The 14634-nt window shown below is 38.8% G+C and overlaps 1 protein-coding gene across 2 annotated transcripts in view; it reads left to right on the top strand.

The window, feature by feature from the left end:
* tns3.2 (tensin 3, tandem duplicate 2) overlaps window positions 1-11205 on the top strand; it is a 48665-nt gene extending 37460 nt beyond the window's left edge. For both annotated transcript variants that reach the window (XM_079583401.1, XM_079583402.1), the window contains exons 21-27: window positions 7436-7531; window positions 8269-8346; window positions 8436-8513; window positions 8606-8774; window positions 9401-9469; window positions 9733-9762; window positions 9862-11205. In XM_079583401.1, coding sequence (XP_079439527.1) covers window positions 7436-7531; window positions 8269-8346; window positions 8436-8513; window positions 8606-8774; window positions 9401-9469; window positions 9733-9762; window positions 9862-10006 — 665 coding nt within the window. In that variant the 3' untranslated portion in view covers window positions 10007-11205. The remainder of the gene's footprint in view (window positions 1-7435; window positions 7532-8268; window positions 8347-8435; window positions 8514-8605; window positions 8775-9400; window positions 9470-9732; window positions 9763-9861) is intronic.
* The last annotated feature ends 3429 nt before the right edge of the window (window positions 11206-14634 follow it).

Here is a 14634-nt window from a genome sequence, read left to right as displayed (position 1 = left end):
CCTGTGTAAAAAATCCTTTGTTACCTTAAAGGGAGATGTCTTAGCTCATTATCTCATGTCCAACCCAAATTCTAACTGGTCTGAGCAACGTCATGTCTGCAAAAGTTTCCTGTTCTTAGCTGCTGCTCTTGTTCACACATCTTGTCTATCTTTAGTTCGATCAAAGCTGCACACACACACATAGTCTTCACACTTGGAGTACAAAGGTCACTTGCTACTTAGTTCTTCTTAGAACATATTGTTCCTGCAAGCCTTGTTCTAACTCATACATTTATAAAAACTTAGTTTTATATCTTTAATAATGTGCCTTTGATTATATTCTTTTAAATGCTTATGAGTAAAAATGAATCTTCATCGTTAATAAAAGTTGTACCCATCTAAATGTAAAATTTCCATAACAATCCCCCATATGTTCATTCAAAGAACATACACACAATTTTACATTTACTCTTCCATAATCATAGTAATTCACAACAGGTAAATTTTTCCATGGTTACTTAATTTCCTAGTCAAACTCATGTTCGCTCTTGTTCTCATAATCCTCATCATCATCAGCCACTAACACCTTAACTTCACCTCTGGTGCTCTACTTATCACTGTTGTGTATTCCCCTGGACTCATTCTCATACTCATCATTGTTACAGTCACTGCCTTAGCCGTGATTCTAGAAATACAATTCATTAAACATGGAATCATCAAAAGAAAAATCAAAATCAAACATCCGATTGGCATAATGGTACTTATTAACAATTTCGTCCACCCCTGCAGGCCCAAGAACCAATTATCTAGTGAAGATGACATTTCATCTGGAGTGGCTACGGCCATTTTCATGTGTTCTATTATGTCTGATACTTTTGAAAGACGTCAGTCAAATTAAAACAACAAGAGGTTCCTAACATTTTGCATATTTTCGAATAAACCTCCTACATCTAAAAGTCCTGGATAACAGCACCCCATCCATTTCTTAGGAAGGGTGTGCACATACTGTTCAAGCTGTTGTCTCTCCGAGGTCATCGTCGTCACCTGGACATGTGATATTTGTACCATTAGATGTTATACATTTGTTATTATTCATGATTATCGTAGTTTTACAGTGTGCTGTACCAGCCATTATTGCCCCTTGTTGGGTCCCTAATTTACATAAACATACATCGCCTAATTGTGGTTTCACTGCCCATACATTGTCAAAGTCTCTAGTGCTGTGTTCTGATGGGTTCTGACTTTTGACTTTCTTTGAAGATATTGATTTGATTTCTACAGAATTTTCACATTCAGTAATTTCTACATCGTACATGGAATTAACCCTATTAATTCTCCTAAATTTTCAGTGATTTCTTCTAATTCCAAAAACTCTGGCATCATTCTAATGTAACGACCCTGAAGTGAGACATACCCCGCCTTGGTCAATAGACCCTCTCTGATAGCATCCTGATTACCTCCGTACACATATTGCCATTGACATGGATCCTTACAAAATACATGGTCTTACCCCATTTTCCCTTTGTCATTTTCACCTCTATATGCTATCATCTCGTGCTAGGCTTACAGCCACACTAATTAAGAGGATAAGATTTAGTGACCTATTGCCACACATTACAACCTTGTCAGGCGAGAAAATGTTCTTGTTTGAACGATATCAGTCCCGTTTCTCGATGTATTTTTGGTCTCAGGGCAGGTCTAGTTGATATGATCAGACAGGTTATTTCAATGCCCACGCCGTTAAAGTTCCACAAAGTCCTTGATACAGTTCTGACCACTCCTGAAATTGCACAATCGTCTCTTACTATTGATTCGTCTGCTCTCCAGTGACGGTGGTTTTCAAATTGGTAACCTACGGGATGACACGTCTCTGGTTAGTCTGATCTCTGTTTGGCCCTCGTTAGCTGTGAATGGGATTCTTCTTCTAGGAGCTGGCACTTTTCGACAGTGGGTCCCATGGATCCACGGAAGTCCTCTCCTCGACTTTCACCGCAGTGTGAGTTGTCAGCAAAACCTGGAATGGCCCCTGCCACCTTTTCGCCTTCCAATGCTTTCGTCTCAGATCCTTTATCAACACGAACTCTCCTCGGATGCTGTGCAGGGCCGTCTCAGCTGGCTCTGGAACTGCTGCTTGGACCTGTTTTGAGATATCACAGAACACCTTATCCCGTTCAACACAATATTGCAACATGTCATTTTTACACAGAGTGGTGTCAGGCAATGTTTGAGGATTTTGTGCCTCCCAGTCCATCTTTCTCATTCTCATGTAAGTTAGTTCCTCCTGATTCCGGATGTACCCAGGAATGCTTCAAACTAAAATTGCACTGTTTACAAAATGTGAACTTTTGTCACTTAATAATTTTTCAGGATTTGAAATTCCCATGGTGGGATAATTTCTTGTAGGAATAGTTTTGCCATTCCTTTTTTAATCTGCCTTTGTTGTTGGCATGGCTTCTACCCATTCTGAAAACATGTCGACTGCCACTATGCAGTATCTCTTTTTGTCAGATTTTGATAATTCAATATAATCGAGCATTACATTTGAGAATGGTCTCTGCGGCCTGGGATGCCCCCCTGTCTCATTGCCTGACCCCTGCCCACATTGTTAATACCACAAATCAAACATCTGCTGCAAAAATCTGCTGCCACTGTGGAAAAAACTTTGGTAAATCAGTTATTTTGCATAATAGTAAACATCTCCCTTTGTTTCTGGGGCCCCATTGTCCATTTTTATATTCACGGCCTGCCTTCTTCCATTTCTCTTTATCATTGGCAGAAGCGTGTTGTTTCATCGCTTCTGTCACCTAGTTCCTCATTCAGCCGTATTGCTATGGTTATCCGAACAGGAAGTCGAGCTACAGCCTTCGCTGCTAAACTCTGACACCCTGTTTTCCTTAGAAACGTCATCACTACCTGAAGTATGAGCCTGGCACTTACAAACTGCCACTTCCTTTTTAGTGGATACTGCATTTTATTTTGCCTATTTTCAGATTTAGGCTTTATTTGAATCGGCTCACAATCTGCAACCGGACCTACATCATTTTTTATCAGTAGCCCATAAACATTTTGGAAACTCTCTCCAACCCGTCTGTTATGACAGGGAGTTGTGTTAAACTTAGTCTGTTCAGTTTCACTTCCTCATCCAACACTGTGACTGCTCTCAAACCTCTCAGTGTCCTATGACATGGCTGTTTTTGGTACCTTCATTTTGGCAGATCATTCTTTTTTTTTTATCTATTATGACCCAGTCGGTCAGTTCATGGCACCTGGCCATGAAGGGACCCGCGTCACGCCATTCAGCCTTCACTGGTTTGGCCAGCGATATGAGGCTTGTGCATTTTCCATGTCATAAAACACTGTCTGTTTGTCAGTCAATTTCACATTCAAAACACACCATTGGTCAGTCCAATACACATAGTCAGTCGTCACAATTTCTATGTCAACATTAAATCATCGCTGCGCATATTCATCATCATGATCAGTGCTTACATGAGAAGTGCAATGTAAATCTGAGTCTCTCATAGATTCAGAAGATGGCAACACTCTGTCATGAGCCGCTTTGTGGTCAGACATGTGTCAGAAATTTGCCATTCATATACAAACAGAGAAAAATCCTCTGTGCTTTCAGTTTCATGCGTCATTCTCATGTCAGCTGATAAGCCCTGATCACCACAGTAAACAAAAACACCCTACTTACAAAGTAAATCCCTTCGCATTAAATTCACTGGGCATAACTTAGTAATTAAAAAACAATGCTTAATTTTTTATTCTATTTTTCCCCTTCAATTGAACACTCAAGGGTTTTCGAATATGGTTCTATGGCCACATGACCAGTTGCACCTCTGTAAGAAGTCGTCTTACCAGAGAGTGGAATTGGTTTTTCAAACTCTGTGGCTTTAATTACAAAATTGGAAGCTCCCGTGTCAAAGCAGAAATAGCAAAGATGCGTCATTAACATTCATTTCTATCAAGGGTAAAGAAATATGAGTCTTATAGAAAACCCTAGCAAGCAAGTCTTCATTGCATAGAGCAGAAATCAGAAAATAAAGGTAAATTATACTCATCAGTTGGAGAGACAGGAACCCCGTCGCTCACCCCTCCTCCTCCTTTCAATCCGCCTGATTCCCGCCTTTGCCGTGTGGGCATTCATCACGCCAATGTCCTTTTCGTCCACAATTAAAACATTTGTCATAGGGCTCTTTGCGTTGTTGTTGAAATGGTTGACTGTTTCGTCCTTTTCCCCGACCACGTCCTCTCCTCTTCCTCTGCCATTGCCTCTCTGGTTCATTTGGTGATGGTTGGAGTTGTTGTTGCCCATATACACACCTTGCATTGTCACCAGGGCCAACATGAGGTCTTTGTCTTTCTTGGCTGTGTTGATTTTCCGCTGCACTTTCATGATGTCTTGCGTGTTGTCTCATTTCTACTGTGGAGGCCAGTTGCCATCCGACACAGCTCTTTTGAATTGCTTTTGAACTATCACTGTCCAATCCATCCAAGAACAAAGTCTTTACTTTCATTTTCTGGAGGGTTGCAGAGTGGTGGCATGGTTCTTTGTGTGGTGCGTTAGGAACTGCTTGACCCCGTCCTTCTGCGGCGGCTGGAATCTGGTTAGGATTGCGAGGAGTTGGAAGATGAGCCGGATGCGTCCTGTCCTCCTCTCTTATTCTCACAAAACAAAAACAAAACAAAACAAAAATCGCCATAATAGGGAGAAGAAGAAACAATGTCAGATCCGTCATTTTCAAGATTGCTATGTGTCTTGTCTTTCTTCTTGACAACGTGAGTCGACCAATTTGCTTTAGTCTTAGTCAAATGTGACACACTTAAACCCCCATTAACCCATATTGCATTTTGCATGAACCTTTCGAGAAATCAACATGTTCTTCATCTTTCCTTTTTGAATTTTCATTACCCATTTTTACTTTTACAATTTTGTTTGTTCAATTTCCCTATAATACTTAATTTTGTTTTGTTAATTTATATTTGCGTATTTTTATTTATTCTTTTATTACTTTATATTTATCTATCAATTTTCCTCGCGCAGCCACCCACGCTCTCCTCTACGTATTAACTTTTCCCTGGCGCAGCCACCCCACGCCCTGCCTTCATCCGTCGATGCAGGTCTTTCCAAATTGCCTTTATTCGTCAATATAGGTCTTTCCCAGACCAGTGCTTCTGTCTGGTGTTTGAGAAATTATTTCCAGGCCTATTCTCAAAACCCTGGCTCTTTAGGGAAATTTTAATACGTTTTGTGGTCTTATCCCAGACCTGTTTGGGAACTTGCTATCAGGTCTATCCCAAACGTGACTCTTTAGGAAAAAATATTCAATACGCAAATATCAATCAACCAAATTTGTCTTATTTGTTACATAAGAAATTTCCTCTCACCGTCTTGTGAGTCTCACTGTCTGTGAGTTCTTTAATTGCGTCCACCTAGGTCGTCGTGAGGAGTTGAACAATTCTCTTCCCTTAAACTTGAGGATTTCGAGCCGTAGAGTGTTCTCTCGGGATGGCCAGTCAACTGTTCCCCTCACGACGATCATCGGTTTTGCAATCCCATCCTCGTCGCCATTTGTTGTGGAAATTTATCAATATTCAAACCTGGATGAAGGAGACAAAGTCGATTCTCAAAAGATTAAACAAAGTATTTTATTTCTTGCAAGAAATAAGACGTTCAACATACAGACAGCGTCTGATATGAGAAGGTCTATGGCATTCTCACACAGAGAGCATCTGACATGAGAAGGCGAAGGCTAGTCCCTTTCGCCAAGGTTATATACCCTAACACACCCTGTGTAAAAAATCCTTTGTTACCTTAAAGGGAGATGTCTTAGCTCATTATCTCATGTCCAACCCAAATTCTAACTGGTCTGAGCAACGTCATGTCTGCAAAAGTTTCCTGTTCTTAGCTGCTGCTCTTGTTCACACATCTTGTCTATCTTTAGTTCGATCAAAGCTGCACACACACACATAGTCTTCACACTTGGAGTACAAAGGTCACTTGCTACTTAGTTCTTCTTAGAACATATTGTTCCTGCAAGCCTTGTTCTAACTCATACATTTATAAAAACTTAGTTTTATATCTTTAATAATGTGCCTTTGATTATATTCTTTTAAATGCTTATGAGTAAAAATGAATCTTCATCGTTAATAAAAGTTGTACCCATCTAAATGTAAAATTTCCATAACACCATAGATTCTCAGGCTCTGTTTTCAACTGGTATTGAGATGCGTTTTGGTCGATTGTATCACAAGTGGACGACGCTAATTACAGTTGTAAACTTGGTCTAAAAAGTTTTGAGCTTGTCCACTCTCGACCACTTCCAGAGCTAGTCGAAAACGCATTCGACCGGATTGCTTTCGTAGTGTAAACGCTCATGTGGTTGAATGTGTTCAAACATCCACAAGTGACCGCCTACTTTAAACATTATGTGAAGTGCGCTAGCCAGATGGGATTTAAACTTTGTCATTTGGGGAACAAAGTTTGGTTTGAAGATGAAAAATGTAAAGCACAATGTTCTCTCACCATTTACCCGCCCATAGTCCCTCCCCTTGAAGAAATCAGGACAAGTGGTCGAAAGTGGACAAAAGAGTCGAATTAAAACACCAGGTGTAAACAGGAATGTGTCTCCCTCGTCTACTTGTGATCCAATCGACCAAAACGCATCTTAATACCAGGTTTTAAACGGCCTGAATGTACAGGGCAACTCCTTGAATGAACCGCAGGGAAATATTTGATAGACTTTAAGACCCTGAAAGAGCTGGACGTCCCAACACTATTGTGTGAGGAACAGCTGAATGAGTGTGAACACAGCTGGAGCGTTCATATCCAGAGACCCTCTGTAAACATGGTGTGTCTCTCAATCAGAGGAAGGAAGACACACACACACACACACACACACACACACACACACACACACACACACACTGTCCATCTCCATCTGATTGTCATAGTTCTAGATGTCTTTGTAAGAGGGGGTTTCATACAGTATTATGATGCTGTTTTTTAATTGTTTTTTCGTATAATGAGCAATGGCATTTTGAGATAGTTTATTGTACCAAACTAACTCTGATTTCTCAACGTCTGTCTATATCCTCAACATCAGTTACGCTTGTTCGGTGTTCAGAAACTTGGCCTGCCCAGTCCGAATGAGGTATTAAGGAGGAAGTAGGATACGTACTGTTGTTCCTAAACTCCTGATTAGAGTAAAATGCAGGAAAGTCTGTCCTTGTGCTGTTGCTGCTCCCATAGATCCTTCTGAAGGATCTCAAAGTTAGAAACAAGCAGTTGAAATTCTCTTTATAACAAGATCCCTGATCATTTCAGAGCTACTTTCTCTGTTTGTACGACACATTTCAGTGCATTTCCTATTGCTACTACAACATACATGTAATTGCTTTGATAATTAAAAATAATTTTACACATGGCATCATTTCCTGTCTCTTTGCACAGTGGGTGATCTGTCCAATGAGCTTGTGCGGCATTTCCTGATCGAGTGCACACCGAAAGGTGTGCGGTTAAAAGGCTGCCCCAACGAACCCTACTTTGGTAAGTATCTGTTGATGTCATTGTCTGCATGAATGTCTTGAGTGCTGCTATTTAAAGCCTTATAATTTGCATGGTCAAGATCTCCCTCTAGTGGCCGTAATCAGGAGCGTCATGCAACTATTTGTTTCCATTTTCTTTTCACTCATTTGGTCAGTGTATCAGTAGGTTTTTCATTTTGAAAGAAATTAATACTTCTGTGCAGTAGAATGATCAAATGTGACATTAACGACTTCTATATTGTTAAAAAAAAATATTTTTCAAATAAATGCTGCTTTTTTTAACTTTGTATTTTTTTATTTTTTTTACATTCTCAAAAAATATCACACTTTCCACAAAAACATTAAACGGAACCACTGATTTAAACATTTATGATAATACGAAATGTGTTTTGAGCATCAAATCAGCATATTAGAATGATTTCTGAAGGGTCATGTGACACTGAAGACTGGAGTAATGATGCTGCAATGATTCAGCTATGCCATCACAGGAATAAATTGCATTTTAAAATATATTAAAATAGAAAACAACTGTTGTCGACTGTAATAATATTTCACAATATACTGTAGCATAACAGACTCCTAAAAGCATTTAAAAAACGTTTGACTCCAAAGATTTTAACAGTAGTACATATCCTTTCAAATAAGCAAAATTGCAAAACAGTGCATTGTTGTTGTATGAAAAAATATTATTGTAAAACATTTAGCTAAACTAATTAAAACCGTTTCCTGCATGTACAGGAAGTCTCACAGCTTTGGTGTGTCAACATTCAATCACACCCTTGGCTTTACCGTGCAGACTTATCATCCCAGGCAGAGGTAAGTAAAGTTATTAGTGTGTCTGGATGTGCTTTTTTTTCTTTCTTCTAGTGTTTGTGTACTAACTGGATAGGCCCTTTTTCTTTTAGACCCTGTAGAAGAGTTAAATGAATCTCCAGCACAAACATCTACAAACTCTGCAGCAGAGCTACTTAAACAGGGAGCAGGTACAGTAACTGAATATATGTGTGTGCATGTAGAATTTGATCACTGTATAGGAACTGTGTTTCATGTGCTAATGTGTATGTGTGTTGTTCAGCGTGTAACGTGTGGTTCCTGGGCAGTGTGGAGCTGGAGTCTCTGACTGGAGTTCAGGGTGTTCAGAAGGCCACCACTGTGATTTTCAGTATGGATCCACCAACCACATCCACTGTTGTTCACTTTAAAGTGTCTGCACAGGGAATCACCCTCACAGACAACCAGAGGAAGTGAGTCTCTCTCTCTTTATGTTTCTGTTTCTGTTTCTCAATTCATTTTTCATGGTCAGGTGTGTATTTAGTGATAATGTAATGCCATAATTTAGATCAAATGAAATGGCACATTTAGTGACATTTCGGCTTCAACATTATTCAGAGATGATTGCTATTTTGAAAACGAATCTAGGTTATGCTGTGTGAAATGTTTTGTCCCATGTCTCATAATCAGCTGTTGTTTTGTGTATAATTTGTTTTTGTAATTTTTGTAACTTTTTTTTTTTTGAAAGACTCTTACGCTCACCAAGGCTGCAATTATTTGATCAAAAATACAGTAAAACAGTAATATTGTGAAATATCAGAATTTAAAATATAACTGTTGTTTTATGAATAGAAAGTTCAAAAGAACAGCATTTATTTGAAATATAAATATTTTGTAATATTATAAATGCCTTTACTGTCACTTTTGCTTAATTTAAATGCATCCCTAACCCTAAAGGGATGTGGTTAGGGAGTAAATTTTCGGAACAAAACATGTTGACCTTGGAACATCCTACTTGGCAAAATCACGGTGACCAATGACCATACATGTAGTATATACATATATACAATTAAGTTTTTTAATTACTTTGTGTTTCCAGATTGTTCTTCAGAAGACACTATGCTGTCAACACAGTGATATTCTGTGCCCTGGATCCTCAGGACAGGAAGTATGTAACACATACACACACACACACACGTTGTGCTTCCATGTTTTACGGGGACTTTCCATAGACATAATGATTTTTATACTGTACAAACTGTATTTTTTACGTTTTCAAAAACTTCACTTAGTATGATTTATAAGCTGTTTTATAAATTGTTTAGTATGTTTATTTAGCGATTTGAATTCATTTAATTTAATTCAATTCAACATTAATTTTTTTAATGGATTTTTGTGGGGTTATCTGACATTATACTGATCTGTTCACAGATGGACACGAGACGGCTGCACAGCAGCAAAGTGAGTCCCAATCTTAGTTTTGAAGTAGTGCTAGTGTATTTGAGTAAATGTGCTCATTGGACATGTATTCATTGTTGTGCGTGTGTGTGTGTGTAACAGGATCTTTGGCTTTATTGCGAGGAAAAGCGGAAGCAGCACAGAGAATGTGTGTCACCTGTTCGCCGAACACGACCCCGAGCAGCCCGCCAGCGCCATTGTCAACTTTGTGTCCAAGGTGATGATAGGCTCTCCGAAGACCAAATAGAAAAAATATACACAGCGATTCTGGCAGATGGAACAGAGTCACATCAACACTGAGAGAACATCCTCGACTTCAAATGTAGAAGACCAAAACATATTCAGTTCCGCTACAGTTATGTGATAACTGTGTTAGTATCGCTTGCTGATGGTGTTGAGACAAGATGAAACATCAGTATTGTAATGGATGAAACTTCTCCCTGTTATTTGGACAAAATGGGGCATCGCTAAACTTCACGGGGACCAGGAACAAATGTATTGGTGGACCTTAATTGCCGACCCCTTTCACAAGTCCCAGGATAACATTCCTGATGACCGTTCTGAGGATGATTTCATTTTCCACAGGACTTCTTTTAAATCCATTCAGTACTGTTGCATCACGTGACACGTCCAGTAGGGGGCGCCACACTTCTTTAACTCGCTCTCGCACTGACACAAACAGAGTCTCAAAGCAGTTGAAGGCCTAAGGGGGAAAATGACTTAATAGTTGTTGTTTTTTATTATTATTCTTATTTTAGCTGCCTAGAAGACTTTTTTGCAGTATTTTGGAGGTCCCTGGTTTCTTTTGTAAATAATAATGATGGAGGTGAAACTAGATTAATTTGTGTCTGGGCACATACGTACATCCACAAGATGCAGACCAAAGGACATTTTGCATATCAATTTACAAAACTTCAATGTTTTCGATTTTATAAATATATTTGTGTATATCAAATACCACTTTAATGTTTTTATAGCTCAAAATATTCAGTACATTTGTTGTTTATCAGTGTTTTTGTTTATAATGTTATAATTTGTCAATGACAAGTGGTTTCCTTAAAAAGCACGTTGGCTTAACTTTGTTTATATATTTGGAAATATTTATCATATAACTCATATTCTGTGTATATTCATCTCTTACTCGTCTATGCGGCATGATTGTTAAAACGTCTTATTTGATAAATCACCCGTATTCGAGGTAAGCAGCATTACTCATGTAAACTCAGTACTTCTGACATATTATTTTTTACTGAACACGTGTGTAAATGCTTGATCAAAGAGGATTTTGGGCTAAAAGTTTCACTTGGAATAAATCTGAATCAGACATAAATATTACAAAAACTGTTATTTTCTTGGACTGTAACTCTTTTTGGTTTATTTGTAAACTATTTTATGGACTCTATACATGCACAGAATACAATAAAGATATTGTATGGTACTAAATTGAGACAGTGTTTGTCATGAAAGGACATCTATCATGAGTTCTGTTGACATGCTACTTGGTTCACTTGCAGGTTAAGCCACAAACATGTACAAAAATGCTAATGCTAGTTACACTGACTTATTTTCTTTCCTTATTATGGCTGTAACAAACTTCAAGAGTTAGGTAGTTTTCTTTAAAATGGTTGTGCTATATGAAGTGTTATATTGTGATATTTTGTATAGCTATCTATCGAGCTACAAACATGTTAGCTGCCCCCAAAATCATGTATTACATAGTAGGAACTACTTTTGGTTTGGAACTTACTTTGCGACCATTAAAAGATGTTATGTATAGGCTATAGTATGAATGTGTGTAAAAGTAATTTGGACATCTACAACAGCTGTCATGTTGTCTTGTGACCTACCAGCTTGTTGCGTCGCCCATCACAAAACCTCTTCAGTGGCCTCATGGGATAGTAAATATTCCAATTGGACCTGAAGTAGTATAGGTCATCCAGCTAGGCTACTTTTCGTCTACTGTTTTATGAATACTATGAATTCTGACATAATACTTAGCTCACATTCTGTTTTTCACCTACTATATAGATACGTATGCATTCAGACATAAGGCTTAACCTTTTTTTTTTTTACTGATGCCATGTTCACACCAAGAATGAGAACTATAATGATATTAGCATCCACACTAATGCACAATATTTTTCTGTTTATTATAAGCGTTCACTGCATTTATGGTGTCTGCTGCTTAAAGCTCTTTGAAGTCAGATGGATTATTCTGATTGGCTGCCAATTTTTTTATAAATTATCAGCTGGATAAAAATTATAATACTATTGTTCTTCTCTGTCATTATCGTTATGTTTGTGGTGTTGAATTCTCCGAGTTTAATCAAAGTTTAGTCATTGTTAGTTTCTCATTGAATGTCATTCATAACTGCGTATTCTGACTAAACTAGTATTTATTATTATTATTTTTACAACAAAAGGGTATGATATAGTGATGAAATAGACGTATGTGTTGTCTGCAGAAAAAAAGTTCTTAACATGATCAGTCACATGACATTTAGGAATGAGGTGATTGGCTCAAAAAAAATCCTCATGAAGCATTGATGGCAGGATCCACGTTATGTATTTCCTGCACTGCCGAGCAACTGCCATTGAGATGAATGAGAATGCTAGCGGCTAGCTTTTTTTACAGGTATGTTACAACTCACATAAACGGGATGAAATTAGTTTGAACACTGGTTTATTAGGACACTTCTATCAGGTAGCAAGGACATTGTATGTGTAGTAGGGCAAGAAAAGCTTTAATATTACAACATGACACTTTCAAAGACACTGATTCAGCATCATGTGGTAGACTGCTGGTGGCATGAGCTCACTATTCTCTGGAGAGAGAGAGAGAGAGAGAGAGAGAGAGGCTTAACAAGACTTTATTATTTACATAATAAAAACATTATTCACAACATCAAATACTCATCAAATAAAATAAATTAAAAATTAAGAACCAACTGGTCCTCATCAATTACACACAAAACATTTTTAAGACACCAAATATCATCAAAACACCCCTCATTCTTTATAAGATTATAATATACAAACTCTATATTTAACCTTCCAGCTACAAGGTTCTTGAACATTAATTCAGCATCAGTACTAAGAAGATTCAGCCCTTCATTCTTTCTCGTCTTCCAAATTGCTAATTTTGCAGTTCCGATCAAGTAGTTTAACAAACACGCTTTCCTTCTGATTAAGAATCTGTATATCACACCCCCAATAAACACTTCTTCTGAGAATGTTTCATCAAACGCTTGAAACCATCTATCAAGAAGACTAAAAAGACCTTTCAACCTATCACATCTTAAAAACAAATGTTCCAAGTTTTCTACCATTCCACAAAACCTACACTGTTCACCCACTGCCGGATTCAGGTGCGCCACGTGTCTGTCCGTAGCTATCGCCCCGTGAATAAGCCTCCACTGCAGATCAGCCGTGCGCTTCTCTATGGGAGGCTTATACAGGGCTCTCCACCTGTCCCTCAGGAGGAAGTCTGGCTTCAACAAACCTGGCCACTTCGAGGCTTTTTGTCCTTTAAGAGAGTCCTGGTGCAAAACTTTGACTGTAGAGTAATATATTGCTTTTTTGGATGCAGACTCAAAATGTTCCAGCTGCGGGGTTTTAAAAGATAGAATTGACCCCACACCATCATCTTCATTTTCCGTCTTTATGAGATGAGAGATTTTAATTCCTGGGAGTTCCCGTTCATTCGTCATGTCCATCAAAGCTCCTCTCCCAATGTACTCTCTGTAACTACCTGGTAAGACATTGACAATCTCCTCCAACAACTTTTCTGTCAAGCGTGAAGATCTTAAACCAGTCATTTCTTTAAGTTCCTCCAGCGGCTTCCATCCATCTCCATTCAAGAGGTGTCCCAGCTTGACAATTCCATTTCTCTGTAAGCATGCACTCACACTCACAGAAGACAAAAGTCTTGTTCGAGTCATTGGATTAAAAAACAATGGTTCCTCCAGAACCCAGTTCCCAGGTTCATCAACCTCTCTTTCAACTTTAAAAACAGCTCTCCATGAATGCAACATTGTCCGGTAAAAGTGTGAAAGCTCAGACATGTTTATCTTCTCCAGGTTCATTAAAAATAAATGTCTATCCAATCCAAGACCCCCAGCTTTTTGAAGACTCGCCTTCGCAGTCTGAGACCAAACCAAGTTCTTATGGTAGAGAAGTCTCTGTGCTGCTTGGATTCTGAAAGCACAGATTCTGCTCCTCACGTCCACCAGACCTTGGCCTCCTTCTTGAACTGGAAGATAAAGTGCTGCTGCGCGAATCCAGTGTTCTCCACTCCAGAAGAAGTTCACAAAAGTCCTTTGTATCCTGCAGATCAAGTCATCAGGTGGCTCCAGTACCACAAGTCTATGCCACAAGGTAGAGGCAGCCAGGTTGTTTACCACCAGAACTCTCCCCCTGTACGACAAATGTGGTAATAGACATTTCCATCTAGACAACCGAGCATTCACCTTTTCCAGCATTCCCTCCCAATTTTTCCCTTTAAATGCTGCATTTCCTAAAAAAACACCTAAAAATTTTAACCCTTCTCTTACCCACAGCAATCCACCCGGTAATATTGGAGGTCCTAACCCTCCCCACTGACCAATAATCAGCCCTTCACTTTTTCCCCAGTTCATTTTTGCTGAAGATGCCCTCTCATATTTTTTTATAATTCCCGTTAAAACGTCAACCTCATTTTGGCTTGTGATAAAGACTGTAATATCGTCCGCATAGGCAGATAATGACACCCTACTAGTACTATTTATGCCAGGAAGTAAAATTCCATTCAGATCTCTCCTTATCCTACACAACAAAGGCTCAATAGCGAGGCTATACAGTTGTCCAGAAAGCGGGCAACCCTGCCTAATACCCCTT

Source organism: Phoxinus phoxinus, assembly GCF_949152265.1.
Source record: "Phoxinus phoxinus genome assembly, chromosome: 16".
Taxonomy (NCBI): domain Eukaryota; kingdom Metazoa; phylum Chordata; class Actinopteri; order Cypriniformes; family Leuciscidae; genus Phoxinus; species Phoxinus phoxinus.
The sequence above is the reverse complement of the archived record's forward strand: the minus strand, read 5'-3'. Positions and strand labels throughout refer to the sequence as shown.